This window comes from Camellia sinensis, chromosome 6 (assembly GCF_055761805.1).
Source record: "Camellia sinensis isolate YWXY chromosome 6, ASM5576180v1, whole genome shotgun sequence".
Taxonomy (NCBI): Eukaryota; Viridiplantae; Streptophyta; class Magnoliopsida; order Ericales; family Theaceae; genus Camellia; species Camellia sinensis.
The window spans coordinates 137,076,635-137,094,480 of NC_138966.1; the positions used below are offsets into that span (position 1 = coordinate 137,076,635).

At 39.4% G+C, this 17,846-nt stretch overlaps 1 protein-coding gene across 1 annotated transcript; it reads right to left on the reverse strand.

Moving 5' to 3' along the window:
- Positions 1-8,015: 8,015 nt before the first annotated feature.
- On the reverse strand, positions 8,016-15,307 carry LOC114262083 (stromal 70 kDa heat shock-related protein, chloroplastic). The gene is made up of 8 exons (XM_028202427.2): positions 14,348-15,307; positions 12,067-12,319; positions 11,595-11,674; positions 11,356-11,498; positions 11,178-11,276; positions 10,382-10,571; positions 9,301-9,699; positions 8,016-8,634 (listed from the first exon to the last, which is right to left on the reverse strand). The coding sequence occupies exons 1-8, from the start codon at positions 14,906-14,908 to the stop codon at positions 8,230-8,232; spliced, it is 2,130 nt and encodes a 709-aa protein (XP_028058228.2). The 5' UTR covers positions 14,909-15,307; the 3' UTR covers positions 8,016-8,229.
- Between the last annotated feature and the right edge of the window lie 2,539 nt (positions 15,308-17,846).

Consider the following 17,846-nt stretch of genomic DNA (forward strand, 5'->3'; position numbering starts at 1 on the left):
TAGGTCTGCTGCTGGTTGGTGTATTAGTGGTGCGAATCTTTGGCACTTTTCACATTTCTTCACATATGCTTCTGCGTCCTTCTGCATGTAAGGCCACCAATACCCCTGGGTAATGGCCCTATGAGCGAGTGATCTGCCCTCAGCGTGGCTTCCACAAATTCCTTCATGAATTTCATATAAAAAATCTTCAACTTGTAAAGGATGTACGCACCTTAAAAGGGGTCCAGTGAAAGACCTTCTATAGAGATGCCCCTCTGCTGTCAGACTGAATCTTGTCAACTTCAATCTGATCTTGTGTGCCTCTTTGTGATCGTTTGGTAGCGTCCCTTCTTTCAGGAATGCAACAATTGCGTCCATCCAGCTTGGTCTCATGTCCACGCACATTACTTCATGCTCTGTGGATAGTGGCTCGACACTCGGGCCCGACAAATAGTCGATCATTATTGTCTTTGTTTTTCCAGGTTGTACTGAACTAGCTAGGTAGGCCAACGCATCGGCGTGGCTGTTATTATCTCGGCTAACCTGAAGTAGTCGGCAGTTCTGAAACAAGGCTACCAGCCTGATGACCTCCTTTGCGTAGGCCGACATCCGTTCATCTCTGGCAGCAAACTCGTCCGTTGTCTGGTTGATAATGAGCTGGGAGTCGCAGAAGACTATTACCTCGTCTGCCTCTGCTGCTACTGCCAGCTTCAATCCTGCAATCAATGCTTCACACTTTGCTTCGTTGTTTGAGGCTTTGAACCCCAAACGAATGAACTGTTCCACTATCTGTCCATCTAGAGATATCAGCACTACTCCTGCCCTCGCTCCCTATCGGTTTGAACTCCCATCAACGAACAGTCGAAAGGAGTCGTCGATCTAAATGCTGCAGGGTCTGAGTTTTTCCTCTTTTCTTTGTTCTTTCGCCTTTGGCTAAGCTTCTCCTTGCTTATTTGGACATCGTTCACCCTGGCTCAACGGAGCCCGATGTTCGATGGATTCTGACGTGAACTCGGCCACATCGTCGGCCAAAACCTGGCCTTTGATTGCTGTCCTTGGCCTGTACTTCAAGTCATACTGGCCTAGGGTGACTGCCCACCTGGTTATTCTTCCTGTCAGGTCTCCTTATTGTAGTAAGGACTTCAAGGGGTGTTCTGTTAGTACCACAATTTTATGGGCCTAGAAGTAATGGTTCAACTTCTTTGAAGTCATTACCAAAGCCAGTGCTAATTTTTCTAAGGGTAGATACCTCGTTTCTCCATCGGCCAGGGTTTTGCTTACATAGTAAACATCCCTTTGTTTCCCTTTGTCTTCTCGGACTACTACTGCGCTTATCGCATGCTCTGAAACGGCTAAGTATAAAAATAGCTCCTCTCCAGGTTCTGGATTTGAAAGGACTGGAGCTGTGGTCAGATACTTCTTTAGGTAGGCCAAGGCGACCTCGCATTTTTCGGTCCACAAGAAGTTTGTGGCTTTCTTCACTAAGTTGAAGAAAGGTCTGCATTTGTCTGAGCTTCTGCTGATGAATCTATTCAGGGCTGCGGCCCTTCCAGTTAGCATCTGCACCTATTTTGCCAATGCCGGGCTCTTCAGTTCTAGGATGGCTTTGATCTGATCTGGGCTAGCCTCAATGCCCCTTCTGGTCACCAGGTATCCCAAAAACTTACCAGATCCAACTCCAAATACACACTTCAAGACAATGAGTCGGAGCCGATATGTCTTAAGGATTTCAAATACTTCTTTGAGGTCGGCCAGATGTCCTTCGGGTTCCTTGGTTTTCACGACCATGTCGTCGATGTAGACTTCCACCGTTTTGCCAATTAGATGTTTAACATCTTGGTTACCAACCTTTGGTAAGTCGCTCTTGTGTTTTTCAACCCAAAAGGCATCACTCTGTAGCAGTACAGTCCTTTTGGGGTGATAAACGCAGTCTTCTCTTCATTTGGGGGGTACATGGCTATCTGATGGTACCCCCTGTAGGCATCCAGGAAGCTCATCCTTCCATGCCCTGAAGTGGCGTTTACCAGCTGGTCAATCTTGGATAGAGAAAAGCTGTCTTTGGGATAGGCTTTGTTTAAACTGGTAAAGTCTACATAGACCCTTCATTTACCGTTCTTCTTCTTCACCACTACTGTGTTTGATAGCCATGTCGGGTAATTTACCTCTCGGATGGCCCTGGCCTCGAGTAGTCTGTTTACTTTTTCTTTCACTGCTTCAACGTGTACCAACGTCGGTCTTCTTGTTCATTGAATTACAGGTTTGGCCGACCTGTCAACGTTCAGCTTATGGCAAGTGACCTCGGGGTCGATGCCTGACATTTCGTAAGGCGTCCACGCGAACACCTCAATGTTTGCTCTCAAAAAAGCTTCCAATTCTTTTTCCTCTTTTTCAGCTAAGCCCGAGCCGAGAAGAAAGAAACGTTCTTCATCCCCTTCCTGGACGAGGATTTTCTTCAGTGCTTCTTTACTTTTCTCGGCTGGCTCCTTGCCGACATCTTCTAGGACCTCCATGTCCTCGTCTTCGATCTCTGCCTTTTCTGGTTCTCGAATGCTGCAGGTGGATTTCATTGCTACCATGGAGCAATTTTTTGCCTGCAGCTGATCTCCTCTGACTTCCTTAATCCCATACTCTGTTGAGAACCGCAATAGTTGATGCAAAGTTGAGGAAACAGCCCTCATTGCATGCAACCATGGCCTCCCAAAATGATGTTGTAAAGGGAAGGTGTGTCAATTACGGTGAACTCTGTTGTTATCTTCCTAGTGTCTGTCTGCACCTCCAAGCGGGTTGTTCCCAGTGGCCATGTCGGCGTTCCATTGAACCTGACCATTGGGCTATTGGATTGCTCCATGTCGTCTGGGTGAAGGCCGAGCTCCTTGTAACATCGAACGTACATGATGTCACAAGAGCTACCTTGGTCAATCAGGATGCATTTTACTTGGCACTCCCCAACCTGGAGGGATACTACCAAGGTGTCATTATGCAGATGCTGCACCATCTCAAGGTCGGCTTCCGAAAAGGATACTACTGGTCCTTGGCACTCTTCTGCCCGATGTCTCTTCTCCCCGACTTGGTAGACATACTGTAAGTGCTTCACCTTCTGGGTCTCCCCCCTAATTTCATTCTCGTTAACCTTCGAGTAAATCACATTGACTACCCGAGGTCCTCCTGCCTGAGGTTGTGGTGCTAGAGGAGGCGGAGCTGCTGGCGCCTAAGGCAATCTTGCCTGTTCTTCCCTTGTCCTGGCCTCATCGACGAGGTCTCTCAGATGGCCTTGCCTCACTAGTTCTTCCAAGTGTGTTTTCAGAGCTCTACAACCCTAAGTCATGTGCCCATCTTCATTGTGGTAAGCACAATGTCTGCCATTGTTCCTTCCCATAAACTCTCCTGGTGTCTTCGCTGGTGTTCTGAAATAGGGTTGGTTTCGAATCCGGTCCAGGACTTTGGGAATCGGGATTCGGAACACAGTTGTTACTGCCTATGTGGCCCTCAGTTCTGTTTCTTGTTTGCTTGATCCATTGTTACCTCGGCCTCGTTTCGGCGAGCTGTTTCCTTTCTCTTGTTTTATCTCCTTAGTCCCCGACGTGTCTTCTTCGGCTCTGGCATACTTCTCGATTCTCACCATGAGCTCTTCCATACTTTTTGGCAATGTCTTTGCCAAAAACTTTCGTAGTGGACAATTGTCTTTCAGGTCGTTCTTGAAAGATACGACCGCCACCTCTTGATTGCATTCGGGTATTCGGTTGAACACCTCATAGTATCATTTTGCATAGACCCTAAGGCCTTCATCCTTGCTGATTTTCAGAGCCATCAATGCATCCACCCTTAACGGCTGCAGCTTGTTTGTCACGAACCTGGCCACAAACATCTCGGCTAGGCCTTCCCAAGTCTTCACACTTCCCTTTGGTAATTTGTGGAACCAATCTGATGCAACCTCCCCGAAAGATGAGGGGAACACTTTGCAGAGCAACGGTTCGTTCCCACTATACAATAACATTGAGTTCAAATATAGTCCGACGTGGAAGTTGGGGTCTGACTTACCATTGTATATTTGAAACCTCGGCATACTGAATCTCTTCGGTGCCTCAAACCTGTCCAATTCTACCGAGAATGGTGTCCTCGGCTTATCTGGGGAGGTTACCTCGGCGTCGGTATTCTGTTGCTTCCTCTTGAGGTAATCTCTTAAGTCCTCCTTCGTCCGCCCAGGAGCTCGGCTATCTCCTACTTTCAGTCTTTTTGGTACGCTACTTTCAGCTTCATGGTGAGCCCTTTTCGACCCTTCTCCATGAGTTGTGTCGAAGCACAGTGTCTACCCCTGAACATGCCGATGTCCTTTAGGGTCTGCCTCCTTTGTGCGATGCGTCCTCCGTGATTCTTCTCTTCTTGACTTTCTTCGTCCGACTTCCCTAGAAGGTCGGTGAGAGTATCTTTCGCTCTCGTTGTGCTAAGGGGCTACGAGGATTGTTTTCTGCCCTCCCTTCTGGGCATTGGCTGCTGGAATCGGCGTCTCCTGCAGCGGGAACGGTGGCTGCATGACGTTATTTTGCATCATGAAATTGACGACCAACTGCAGGTCTGCCAATTTGTTTGCCATCTCTTTTACCTCTTCGTCCCTTCGCAGGCACCTATCCTTCCATACCTGGAGGTCGTCCTCGTTGTAGTATCCACTTCGATCTGATTTCTTTGGTGCGTCGCCAGTCTGGCCGACGTCTTTCACTCCATGATTCTGGTCACGAGTTTCTGCGTTGCATTCGTCTCCTTCGACATCAAGGTCAATAGGTCTCCCACTCCCAGCAGGAGTGTTGTCCCCAATCTTTTCCTTCTGTCCATTACTGGCCATCTATTCTCCTTTCTTTCCCATAGACGGCGCCAAATTGTGTGAGTGATTTTCCGATCACACTGCCCAACTTAGTATTCAGCTGGAGAACACTGACAGAATAGATGACACCTGGCTGACCTGCAACAGAAAGAGAAGATTCTGGCAGTGGTTCGTTCACCCGGGGACACTCTAACGATCAAGTCAGTATATCTCTCAAAGATAATCAATAATGCAAATCTCACTGTTCAGAATATGAAATTGCGTACCTTAGACCAACGAGGGTGCCTCTCTTTTATAGCTAACTCAATCATTGTCCCAACAAGAGCCTCGCTCTAATGGACTTAGGATTACTATTAATCTTGAACTCCCAGTAGGATTGAGATAAACTCACTAAGAGTCTTATCCTTTCCCAACTATAGTCTTCCCCCTTTTTAAGACTTTTGTGTCTTATCCGCTTACCTTGGATTCCGATATCTTCAGAGGTAACCTCGGCCTCGCCGAGATAACCTCGGCGTTATGACCAAGACACATGGCACCTCGGCTGACACGTTGGCGTCACCTTAGCCACGTGTTGGTACTCAGAAAATATATTCCCACAATTTCTCATCGTCTTAAAATATTAGTCTATTTTAAAAAATTAAAGAATAAAATAATATAAATTTACTATTTTACCCTTCTTTTAAATTCATTAATAATACAAAAATTATAATTATAACAATTAATATTTTTCAAAAAATGTATTATCAAGGATAACTTTTAAAAGTTAATATTTTTAAAATATAATAATTATATTATTAAAAAAATTAAATTTTTTTTTAAAAACTGCTATTTTAGTACGGAAGAGTAACAAATATGGTCGCCTCCATGTTAGGATTCAAAATGGGTCTTGAGTGTTTTAGTATCTTTTGATTACGAGGTGAGAAAATTGTTTTTTAAAAAGAATCTGGCTTTTCTCCGGTCTCATATGGAAGGATATTGTTGGATTTATAAAGGCTCATCATGGATTTTGTTTGATAATTTGAATCGTTCGTTGTGTAAAATTCATCGAACATTATATATCTATAAAAAATTATTTTAATCGGATATCGATAATTATTTTATCGGATCAAATTTTTGTCAACTATTTATTTTTTTATAGTCTATTTTTTTTTATACAAAACTGATTTAATCATATAGTTATTAATATCCGATCATTGTAATTTTTTTATAGACATATAATACTCTATAAATTTTACACATTGAACAATTTGAATTATCAAAATAAAATTCTTGAAGAACCCTCACGAATCCAACAATACTTTTCAATCCGATCTAGAACTGGAGGAAAGCCAGGCCTTTCTTAAAAACATAAAATAAATTGTTCAGTTAGGTGAAAATGATCGCATCAACCTCAATGGGTTCAAAATATCCTCACAGAATCAGTTGGGGCCACAATGGCTGGGCAAGTTTTAGATTACAATAATGTTAAAAATGATTAGTGTATTAATAATATATTAAGTACATATAATCTTATATAATATTAAATAAAATTTAGATTAAGTGATCACATATATGTCTCGAATTTAAATCTCATTTAGAAACAAATTATTTTAGTAATTTTTTAACATTTTACGAAAAGATATATAAAAAAATTTAAAAAAATTATGTAATAACTTATAATGACTTTTTGATTTTTTAGTTAAAATTAAAAGTTACTAAAGGAGACGTTAATTTATGTATTAATTAGTAAACTAATTAGAGTTTTTAACATTATTGTTTTGATTGAGATCTTAGGGCTAAATTTCTAATCTCTTGATAGGTTCTATTTTGACTTCATTTGGGATTAGAGAAGAGAAGGGAATCAATTTATTGAGCAAGAGAGTGAAAGCTTGGAAGTATTGTATATGCTTTTGAGGGTGCTGGGACTCCTTCCACTTATGTCACTGTCTAGGGACTTGGAGAAATATCTTTAAAATTAAAGCCACGTTTGTTTAACTCTATTTTTTTTTTGTTGGTTTTGTTTAGCTTTATGAATGATAGGATCAGATTAACAATTCAGTAGACCACATATTATTTAGTTGGCAATAATAACATGGGATAAGAATCTCATGAGATTGCTACAATCCAATCCGATGATATTAGAAGTAAAAATACCATCCTACCCCTACTTTACAAAAATAACAAAACCATCTTTCATAAAATGAGAGTATATAATTTCACAAAAATAACCTCAAGCAACTAATACCACTACAACAATACACAAATAAATATAATTTATCTTATAATTTGTCTTTTCAAAGTCTCATACTGAACAAAATAATATTAACTATAACACGTAATGTCATCATCCAGAGAGAAAATTAATCATAAAATATAATTCTAACCATATTCGTCAAAGGAAAATGACTCAGGGCTCGAAATTGAGAGGCTCGAAACGGCTCGAATTTTTTTTTCCTTTTCAAGCAAAGGAGCTCTGCACAAACAGAGGGAAGAGGAGAGGAGAAAGAGGGAGAGAAGAGAGGAAGAAGAGAGGAGAAGAGAAAGAGGAAGAGGCAGCACCACCGCCACCGATCGTCGCAGCACCACCTCCTCGCCGATCATCGCAGTCGCAACACCACCGCCTCGCCGATCACAGCTCGTCGCAGCACCACCGCCTCCGCCGCGCCTCCGCCACTGGTTGAGGCCCCCTCCTGTCCAGTTCTCCCTTCTTCCTTCTCCCTTCCCTTCTTCTTCTCCTCCTTCTCCTCCCCTCTTCTTCTTCTCCCCTCTTCGTTTCTGATTGAACAAAAACACAGGAAGAAAAGAAAAAAAAAACACCAAAACGACGTCGTTTTGGTGTCGAGCCAAATTCAAGCCAAAGAATTTCGAGCTACGTAGCACTGCCGTTCATCAAATGCTATCTAAAACAAAATTAATCATTGAATATAATTCTAACCATATTCATCAAACGCTATCTAAAAACAAAAAATCATATGCATCAAACAGTGAAGACCTGCCATTAAAGAGATGTTTCACTCAATTTGTACCTCCTACTCTTTTTTGTGGTTGGTTCGACATCTGGTATGGTCATTAATTTGACTTTACAAGTCAGGAAAATGTTCAGTCCCTTGTTGATTTAAACAATGTTTCCAGAAAATAGCCAAACAATTATTTAAAATCTCCAGCTAGGTTTCGTAATGGGTTATGCATCTAATGTCCTCAATAATAGAGAGACAGAGACAGAGAGAGAGGCAGAGAGAGATTATGAGAAAAGAGAGCAAAGAGAATATAAAACAAAAATAAGTAACAAGAAAAGGCACAAAGTTGCACATTGCAAGACACCCCTTGAGGGATAACAGAGATTCAACAGGGGATGTCTTTGACACCATTGGTAGGAAATGATTGCTTCATGCTAAATATATACAAAATTCACAGAACCTGCCTGAATGGGAGGAAAAAAAGTCATACTAATTCATTCATTTGCTTTCACTGAAGTCCGCGTCGATCACATCTCCATCTCCATCACCTGCACTACCAGTTGACCCAGACGGCCCAGCAGCATTTCCATCAGGTGCAGGTCCAGAACCAGGAGGCCCTGGCTGGCTATAAAGAGACTGCCCTAGTTGCATGACTTCTTGGTTCAGTGAGGCCATTGCATCCTTAATGGTTTGAGTTGAACCCACGGAGATGGCATCCTTCAGTTCTTTCAGTTTGGTTTCCACCTTCTCCTTGACCGGAGGAGGAACCTTGTCTCCCAGCTCCTTAAGCTGCTTTTCAGTTTGGTAGACAACAGATTCCGCCTGATTTTTTGTGTCGATAGCATCTCTTTTTTCCTTATCTTCCTTTGCAAACTTTTCGGCCTCTTTAACCATCTTATCCACCTACAACATTTTCATTTCATCCAAATGGAGGCCAAATGAGTTTTCAAGACTCATTAATGAGATACAGTTGAAGCAAGCATAAATTTGACTAGAAACAGTTTCAAAAAGTATGGGGGAAAAAAATCTTTCAAACTTCCTATTTCAGTCATATCGTAAGAAATCAACTGATCACAATTTCAGTAATTTAAATGAAATAATTTCATTCTCCTTTACCATTTTACTTGGGTAATCTAGTAGTAGTTGATATCGCCTATAATTCCTTATCTAAATGCTGACCCTAAATTTTGTTCTCTTTCTTTATAGAAAACACTTGCAATAACAGGTAAGTATATATCAAGTGTCTGATAAGTGAGTTCCACTTCCTTGGTTAAATACCTATTCAACTTTCTATTGTCAAAAAGTTCGGATCTCAATAAATCAATTTTCTTTGACTGTCTTCAAGATAAAATCAATTTGCAAAACCAGTATATAGTATGGTTTAGGAACTTCAGTTTTGCGTTCTCAACTATTACAGCAAGTCACCAGTTTAAGATCAACAGAAAAATAGTCACTTGTTAAGCATCAACAATCTCAGCAATATTCATTACCAATTTTAAACTACTCATCTTGTGGATCTGTTTCATTCGATAGCATTACCGTCATAATAAGAGTTAAACAAAGACATACCTCATCTTTAGGCAAGGTGCTAGCTCCGGTTATTGTGATGTCCTGCTTCTTTCCTGTTCCCTTGTCAACAGCTGTGACAGAAAGGATACCATTGGCATCGATGTCAAATTTGACTTCAATCTGTGGAACACCACGTGGAGCTGGTGGAATACCATCAAGACGGAAGCTTCCCAGAGATTTGTTGTCCCTCACAAACTCTCTTTCACCTTGAAGGACATTAATCTCAACACTGGTCTGCCCATCTGCAGCAGTGGAGAAGACCTCTGATTTGGATGTCGGTAAGGTTGTGTTCCTCGGAATAATCTTTGTCATTACACCACCCAATGTTTCAAGACCTAGAGACAGTGGAGTTACATCCAAGAGCACAATGTCACTAACATCTCCAGCTAAGACACCAGCCTGGAACCCAAAAACAGAACGTGGGAAAATTACTATCACAGTTGTTAAAATCTTGCGATTCACAATTCGTTTCATAAGATACAACACAAGTTTCAAGCAAAAGAATTTGATTCGTGCAGTTTTAACCCCCCCAAAAAAATTGATTCAAGCAGTTGAACCTTAAATTGAGTAAATCTTACAATTCAATTGTGATTCACAACAATTCATTGCAACTCAGTTCTATTTGCATAATACATGAAACAGTGTCAAATAAAATCAAAAAGGAAATCAACTAGTTATATTAATATACATATATACAATTTCATTATATTGATATTTCTATCATTTTAAATACTACATGTGTATTTTAGTTATATTATACTATATTTATGATCCACTATTTAAAAAAAAAAAAAAAAATGATTAAGTTGGAATTATGGTTCTCATTTATGGTGATAATTACGTCTCATGATCAAGGATATTTGAGATTTTTCGCTTATACGAGTTTTTTCATTACTTCCATGTTGAGATTAGTTACTAATTCTAGTTTGATACAAATTTATATTTTCTGGGAATTCACAATTTGACAGCAATGATTAGTATACTACCAAGCAAAGTAATGTAGAAGCATGCAGAGTAGAGGATAAAATTTGGAGAGAAAGAAAAAGAGCAGAGCAGAAGATGAGCCAGTCAAGAAAAGAACCTGAACTGCAGCTCCAAGAGCAACAACTTCATCAGGATTGACTGTGACATTAGGTTCCTTGCCAGACAATTTTTTGATCAGCTCTTGAACAGCTGGGATACGCGTTGATCCACCAACCAAGATCACTTCATCTATATTTTTGTAGGAGAGCTTTGCATCCTTCAGTGAAGTTTCAACTGGTGTGCGAAGCCTGTGAAAAATGAATGCAAATCATGAGCTACTAAATTGGGAAAAGTGGACACTCCAAAACAAGTGTCACGGAAGTGTCAAACACTCCGGACATGAACAGGACACGCCAACTGGCATATCCTTTTATTTAATCAACTTATTTTTTGGGGATATGCCAACTAGTTTTTTCCACCACTTCTTTACTGTTTTCGATGGATGTTGAATGTTTATGACTTTTTTTTTATGGGTGATCTATGAATTGTATAAACCTAGTGGTTTTTTTTATATTGAACCACTATTATTTTTTGTTAAGATTGATTGTTTGTGGGCACAACATTAATTTATATAGCAATTAAAAATATATACAAATTTAATTTTTATTTATGTATCCCCGCTTGTCCGTGTCCTCATTTTTTTCATATCGCCATATCTATGTCCTTGCTTCCTAGTGTGGAAGTTGACAAACCTAATTAGCACATACCATTTGTCTCTAAACTAACTTTTTTTTTTTTTAGCAATTTGTCTCTGAACTTATAGCTACAAGCAATACCAACTTTCCGATTTGCACAATTATATATTAATGAACTTGTAAAAAATGATTCTTTAAATATATTGGAATAGGAGTTACCTATCTAGTAAATCTGAACATAATTCTTCAAACTTGGCCCTTGTAAGGGTGGTATCAATGTGTTTTGGGCCATCTGCAGTGGCTGTAATGAAAGGCAAACTGACAAAACAGAGAGATCAGTCAGCAAACCTGAAAGAAGGCAATAAGCAACAAAAAGAGAGCACAAGAAACAACATACCTAATAGTGGTCTGGGTCAGAGATGACAACTCTATCTTCGCTTTTTCAGCTGCCTCAGTGAGACGTTGAAGGGCTTGTTTGTCTTTCAGAAGATCTATGCCTTCTTCCCTCTTAAAATTTCCAGCAAGCCAATCGACAATTCTCTATTGCAAATATAACCATAATTGTTAAACCAGAACTAATCAAACAATATAAAGTAGGAACAAATGCTATAAATTAACTATAATCCTCGTTCAGACCTTGTCGAAGTCATCTCCTCCTAAATGCGTATCACCAGAGGTAGAAAGAACCTCAAACACCCCATCTCCAACCTCAAGAACTGCACAGCAAAAGATAAGCCAACAAAAATGTCAAGTACCGCAGAACTCGTGCACAAATCAACTAATATCAAAAAGAGAAATTGAGAACATTTTGCGATCGAATATTTCCATTGATAGAGCCAACAAAAGAGTTCAAATTTCTTTCTTTCTTTTTTTTTTTTTTTCTTTTTTTTTTCTTTTATTTTATTTTTTCTTTTGAATCAGGATTAACAACACAGTTACATGACATGAACAACAGTGCTGACTGAATTTCAAGAATAGATCACCAATCTGCGCAATTTCTCCACTAAGCACGCTATCATTAACTTCAGGGAAATTATAACAATTATAACAAATAAAAAAACCTAACCATCCATCTATATGAATTTTAAACAAGCCATAGTCTTTATACCTGAGACATCAAATGTACCCCCTCCAAGGTCAAATACTAGAATGGTTTCATTATTCTTCTTCTCAAATCCATAAGCTAATGAAGCAGCAGTAGGTTCATTGATGATACGCAGAACTTCTAAACCAGCAATACGGCCAGCATCTTTTGTTGCCGTTCTCTGGGAATCATTGAAATATGCTGGTACCGTAATTACTGCTTTAGTAACTTTATCATTCAAAAATTTGGAAGCATCGTCCACAAGCTTTCTCAAAACCTAGCAAGAAATATATCACTGTTTCAATGAATCATGAAAACAATCAAATACACATCTAATTATTTTAGAGCATCAAGAGGACAAAAAACTATAAGTTCAAGGAAGACCATTTATTTTTTTCTTCAACACAGGAGCGCAGTTACATTACTATGCATCTATAAAAAGTCATAATAAAAAAAAATATATGGGATCTTCATCATGGCTTCAACAAAAAGAAATTAGGGCATGACTAAAATTTTCATTCCAATGTGAGTTTCAATCTTCCAAGGGTTGAAAAGTTTTAGGAAGAGGTTATCAAAATAATTTTTAAAAAATGTGGTAGAAATTTGGGAAGCATGAACAAAGATGAAAGTATGGAAACTTGCAAGCTCAAAACATTATGAATTTTGTACATTGAAGACAAATACACCCATACGGTATATTGATGTGCAACAAATGGCCCCAGCAGACAGTGGATTCCATGCATTTTTTTTTCAAAAATTTAGAAACCATTCATATGATGTGTGAAATATGGTATTGATGACAATGTCAATGCACTTTCTTCTCTTTTTTCCTTTTTTTTTTTTTTTTTGAAGGAAGTGATATTTACGCGGTGTTTGATTGGAGGATTTGGGAAGAGAATTAGACAGGGAAAAGGAAAAAAAATAAGTGAAATGTGAATAAAATATACTTACATTTTACCTAATTTCATACACCTTTTCCCTTTCCTATTTCAAATCTCTTTCCAAAACTCCCAACCAAACACAGCGTTAAGAATCCCAACATGATCTTTTAAGGAAAAGGCCAACTGGCAAAAATTATATAAGAGAAAGGAATAAAACAACAAGAATTATTTCTTAGGAGGAATGTTTTCAATGAGACCACATGAAGCATGGGAGAATGAAAGAGGAGGATGACATAAAGAAGAAATCCACTTAAACACAAAATAAGTGATTATGTACTTGGGGGAGCTAAGGAGCAGAGTTCAATCTCATACCGGTCAGAGTACTATTTTTGTTATTGGTACAGTAGGCATACTGGTTTCTGATTTATCGCTATAAATAATGATATATCAATTGCTTTGAATTTATAAATATCTTCTTCTTCTTTTTTTTTAAAGAATTACTGTAAAATTAGTCTTTAGTGTCCATAACTACAAACATGACAATATCACCAATACACATTATACTATTTATTTTGAGGTGCGTTTATAAAGAAGCCAATGAGGTATAACATTTTTCTTAAAAAATACCCATTCCAGAATTTATTTAAAGCATTATATAAACTAATATATCATTTCTATACAGTTAAGTTTAATATATGAGTGAGCTACACAAGCCTCCCGCAAAAACCACTTTGGGGCAAGCAAGATACACTAGGGACACTACCAGAAAACCTTACCATTAGCAAGAGATAACTATGAATAACAGATAAGAAATGACAAGAGAGTAAAATATTAATGTGAATTTAAACATTAACGGAACACAAACTTATTTGCTTAACTGTATTTTTTTCAAAAATCTAAGGAGGTTAATATAATTAACCCAAATTTATTTCATTAAATATCGCAATTGACCTGAAGCATTAACCCCAATCGCAATTGGATCAAAGTGAAAAAAACAAAACAGAAAAACAAAAGAGGTTATGTAAATTTAAGAATAAAAGCGTGAAACGAATCTAAAAAAAAGAAAAAAACTGAGAACCCAAATACTAAAAAGTTAAACGAATAGCATCTTCTATCCCTCCCCTTTTTCTTTCATCAAATTAAAGGAAACTCATCAAATCCTTCGTCTAATTTGAATTTGATAAAAGTGTAAAAAGATGAAGCATTGGAGACTTTTTGGGATAAGAGGAAATTTTTTAAAAAGACATCAAATTTGATAAAAGAATTAGAGTAGTTTATATATCAAATCAAACTTTTCACTCAAATTTTAAATTTGCTGAAATGTGAAACAAAATATTCTCATGCAAACACAATATTCAATGTATAGATGCTAACATTTTCAATCAGTGATTTTGAAAATTTCGAAGCACTGCATGCATACATACCTGTGCGGAAATCTCCTCAGGAGCAAACTGCTTCCCAATAGCAGAACACTCAAGCTTAACATTCCCATTCTCATCTCTCACAACCTTGTAAGACACCTGCTTGGACTCCTCATCAACCTCCGACATCTTCCTCCCAATAAATCTCTTCACCGAGAAGAAGGTGTTTTCAGGGTTCACAACAGCTTGTCTCTTGGCAATCTGCCCAACGAGCCTATCACCATTCTTCGTATACGCCACCACGGATGGCGTCGTTCTCTGCCCTTCCACGTTGGTGACGATCGTTGGCTGCCCACCTTCCATGGCCGCTACAGCAGAGTTCGTCGTCCCCAAATCGATCCCCACTACCTTCTCGCTCACAACTCGAAACCTACCATTTCTTCTTCTACGAGAAGAAGAAGAAGAAACGTTACTGTTCAGTTTGTGACCGAAGAATAGGGTTGTTGTTGTTGTTGAGGAGGAGGAAATTGGAATTCGGTTTCTGTTTGGTGGAGTGGAAAGTGAAGAAGGAAAATTATTGGACTTTCCAATCAGTAGGTGTACAAGTATCGCAGAAGATGTCATTTTCTCTTTCAAATTTTCTTATTGTTCTGTGCTTGATTAGATTTAGAGAGCTGGGGTTATGTTTGTATGGTGGAAGAATTGGGAGAGATTTGGATCAATTGTGTTTGTTTTGTGTTTTTTGTTGGGTATTGGGATTGGATTTGGAGGATTCGAGAAGAAGCTGGTTTTTATAATTTTGAAATAGCAACATCGAAATAGTTTTGTGAGAAGCATATGATATGATATGCGTGTAGTGTAGTAGAGAAGGTTCTAGGTGTCTAGTCTAGCACCTTCTGGCGAGTGTGGTTTTCTTTCCCGCCCAATAATTTGTTGCATCCGTGGCGGGTGGGTGCAGTTTCACGGGTGCGTACCTATTTCGCCCGCTCTTAGAGCATTTCCAATCCAACCTCCAAAACTTTACAAAAATGCTTTAGAGCTTTAGGGTTCATTTGGTTTGTATTTCTGAAAAAATTTTAGAAAATTTTCTCTACAAATAAATTTTTAAAAGTAATCAAATTAAACAAATTTTCTTAAAAAAATCTCTCAAAACTTGTAAACCAAACAAGTTTTCCAAACAAATCTCTCTCTCACACACATCAAATCAATCACCTTTTCTAAAACTCTCTCTCGAAATAATTTTTCAAAACATCTTTTGAAAAAAACCAAACCAAACAACTTTTTGTACTTTTTATCTCTAAAACACATCTCTCAAACACAAACCAAACATACCCTTAATATAGGAGCTCTAATAGCTCTAATGGGAAGATAGGTCCCACCCTGATGTGATGTTTGTGCCTTGTTTTGTTTTTTTTTTTTTTTTTTTTACTTTGACACATCATTAGAGCTCAAATTAGAGCTCTATATTTAGAGCTCTCTATCATTTCCCAAAACTTTATATTTGAAAGATTTACTTCACTAACTCATTCTTTAAATCAATTTCTATTTAGCCTCCGTTTAGGAAGTGGGTTGACTTTTTAACTTTTTAACTTTTTTAGCTATTTTAGCCTGGGCTTAAAGCTTGGTTTGGGAATGACTTTTTGGCTTTTTTGAATTTTTTTGTGAGAGAAGAATGTAATGATTATGGGTTGGATGTGATGTTTTGTTTGTTATGGCTAAAATAGCCTATTTTGTTTTTTGTGGCTAAAATAGCCAAAAAAGCCTGCAAACCCACTTACCAAACACAGAATGGGTTAATATTTCATATTTGAATGGAGGACGAAAAATAGAAAGTGTGTTAGGTTTGTGTTTTGAGATAAATTTTCAAAAGAAAATTTAAAGAGAAAGTATAAATTTTTATTTGATTTGTTTGGTTGTATATTTTGAAAATTGACACAGGTAAGCCTACAAAGGATACAGCCCACCGTTTAGGACCCAATACATAACTCAAATATTAAGGCCCAACGCTGCTGGAGCTCAACATGGCATTAAGAACCAATAGCACCTAAACACGTAGCAAGAGAAGGACAAGCCACATAAGTAGACAAAAATATTGCAAAGTTATTGCACTACACATCAGCCATTAATGAAGGCCCTTATAGCATTTATTGCGATAAGCCCTCCCCGTCGAGACAGAACAGGCTCACCATGAACAATGCAAGTTAGAGCATAGACTTTCGGCCATGACGACAGGTCGGAAGAGACAATGAAATGATTACCAGAGGATATAAGCAAAGGTCGAAGACAAGAAGAAGGTTAAGCTCTCTATTTCTACATTCCACCTCTCTTTCTAACTTGCTTGTCGGAGGGTTCGCGGGGGGACTCCCCGTTCCCCGTTGACCTCTTGTGCAGGTCTTATGGTGGGCTTGGTACCTCGGGCACCGATTAGAGGAGTGTGGATCAATCCGACCCATTCCATCTAGAACACGTTGTATCATCAGTTGACACCATCTGTGGGAAACCTTTTGCTTCGCGCGCCAATTGTGTTCATTGCCGTTGGAGACCCTTTCCTAATAACCCCTTCCTGCTACCCACCAAGGTGGATGGTTAGGACTAGATCCATGGCTTCTCACCACAATGTTCCCGACCACCAAACCGACCCTCCCAATCCAAACAACCCACCGCAGTATTTTACCGAGCTCACCAACAGCATTAACTGCCTGGCCGAGCAAAACCAAGCGTTAATTAATGCTCTACTCTAAAGAAACCTTCTCATGCCTCCTCCACCACCTCCAAATATCCCACCTAACCAAGAACGAGTTCCAAGCCATACTATCTAGCAGCCTCATCCGCCCAACTTGGAAGGCTTGCGATCCCCTCCCCCAGATATGAACCCTTTCCCTCGTATCCCACACCCATCGGTCCCAGCACCAACCCCCGAGGAAAAGACCAGTAATGTCCAGCCTCCGCTCCAGTCCGGCGGTGACAACGTCCCTTTCTGGGACACGGAACTCCAAGCTATGAAGCTCCAGCTCCGAGGAGTCATGCAAAACATACCAAATAAAACAATTCACCACAGCCAACTCACCATTCGTTGCCTCCATCCGAGACAAACCTCTACCTCCTAAGTTCAAAATGTCCACGATCAACTCTTTTGACGGTACAACGGACCCTGTCGATCATTTGGAAACTTACAGGACCCTTATGATCCTCCATGCATTCCTTAACGAAATCATGTATCGCGCCTTCCCTGTAACTCTTAAGGGGTCGGCACGACTCTGGTTTAGTCAACTGCCAGCAGACTCTGTCTCCACCTTCTAACACCTAAGTGACTCATTTCTCAGCCATTTCATTAGTGCCCAGTGCCAGTAGTGTCCGACAACCCAACTCCTCAATATCCGTTAGATCGAGGGGGAGTCGCTGAGCAGCTTCATCACCCGCTTCAATACCGAAGCCCTGCAAGTAACAAAAAACGATGACAAGGTCATCCTCACAGCCTTCATGGCCAGTCTACGATCGTCTGATTTCCTCTTCTCCCTTTCTAAAAACCCCCCGACCTCCATAACAACCCTACTTTCCAAAG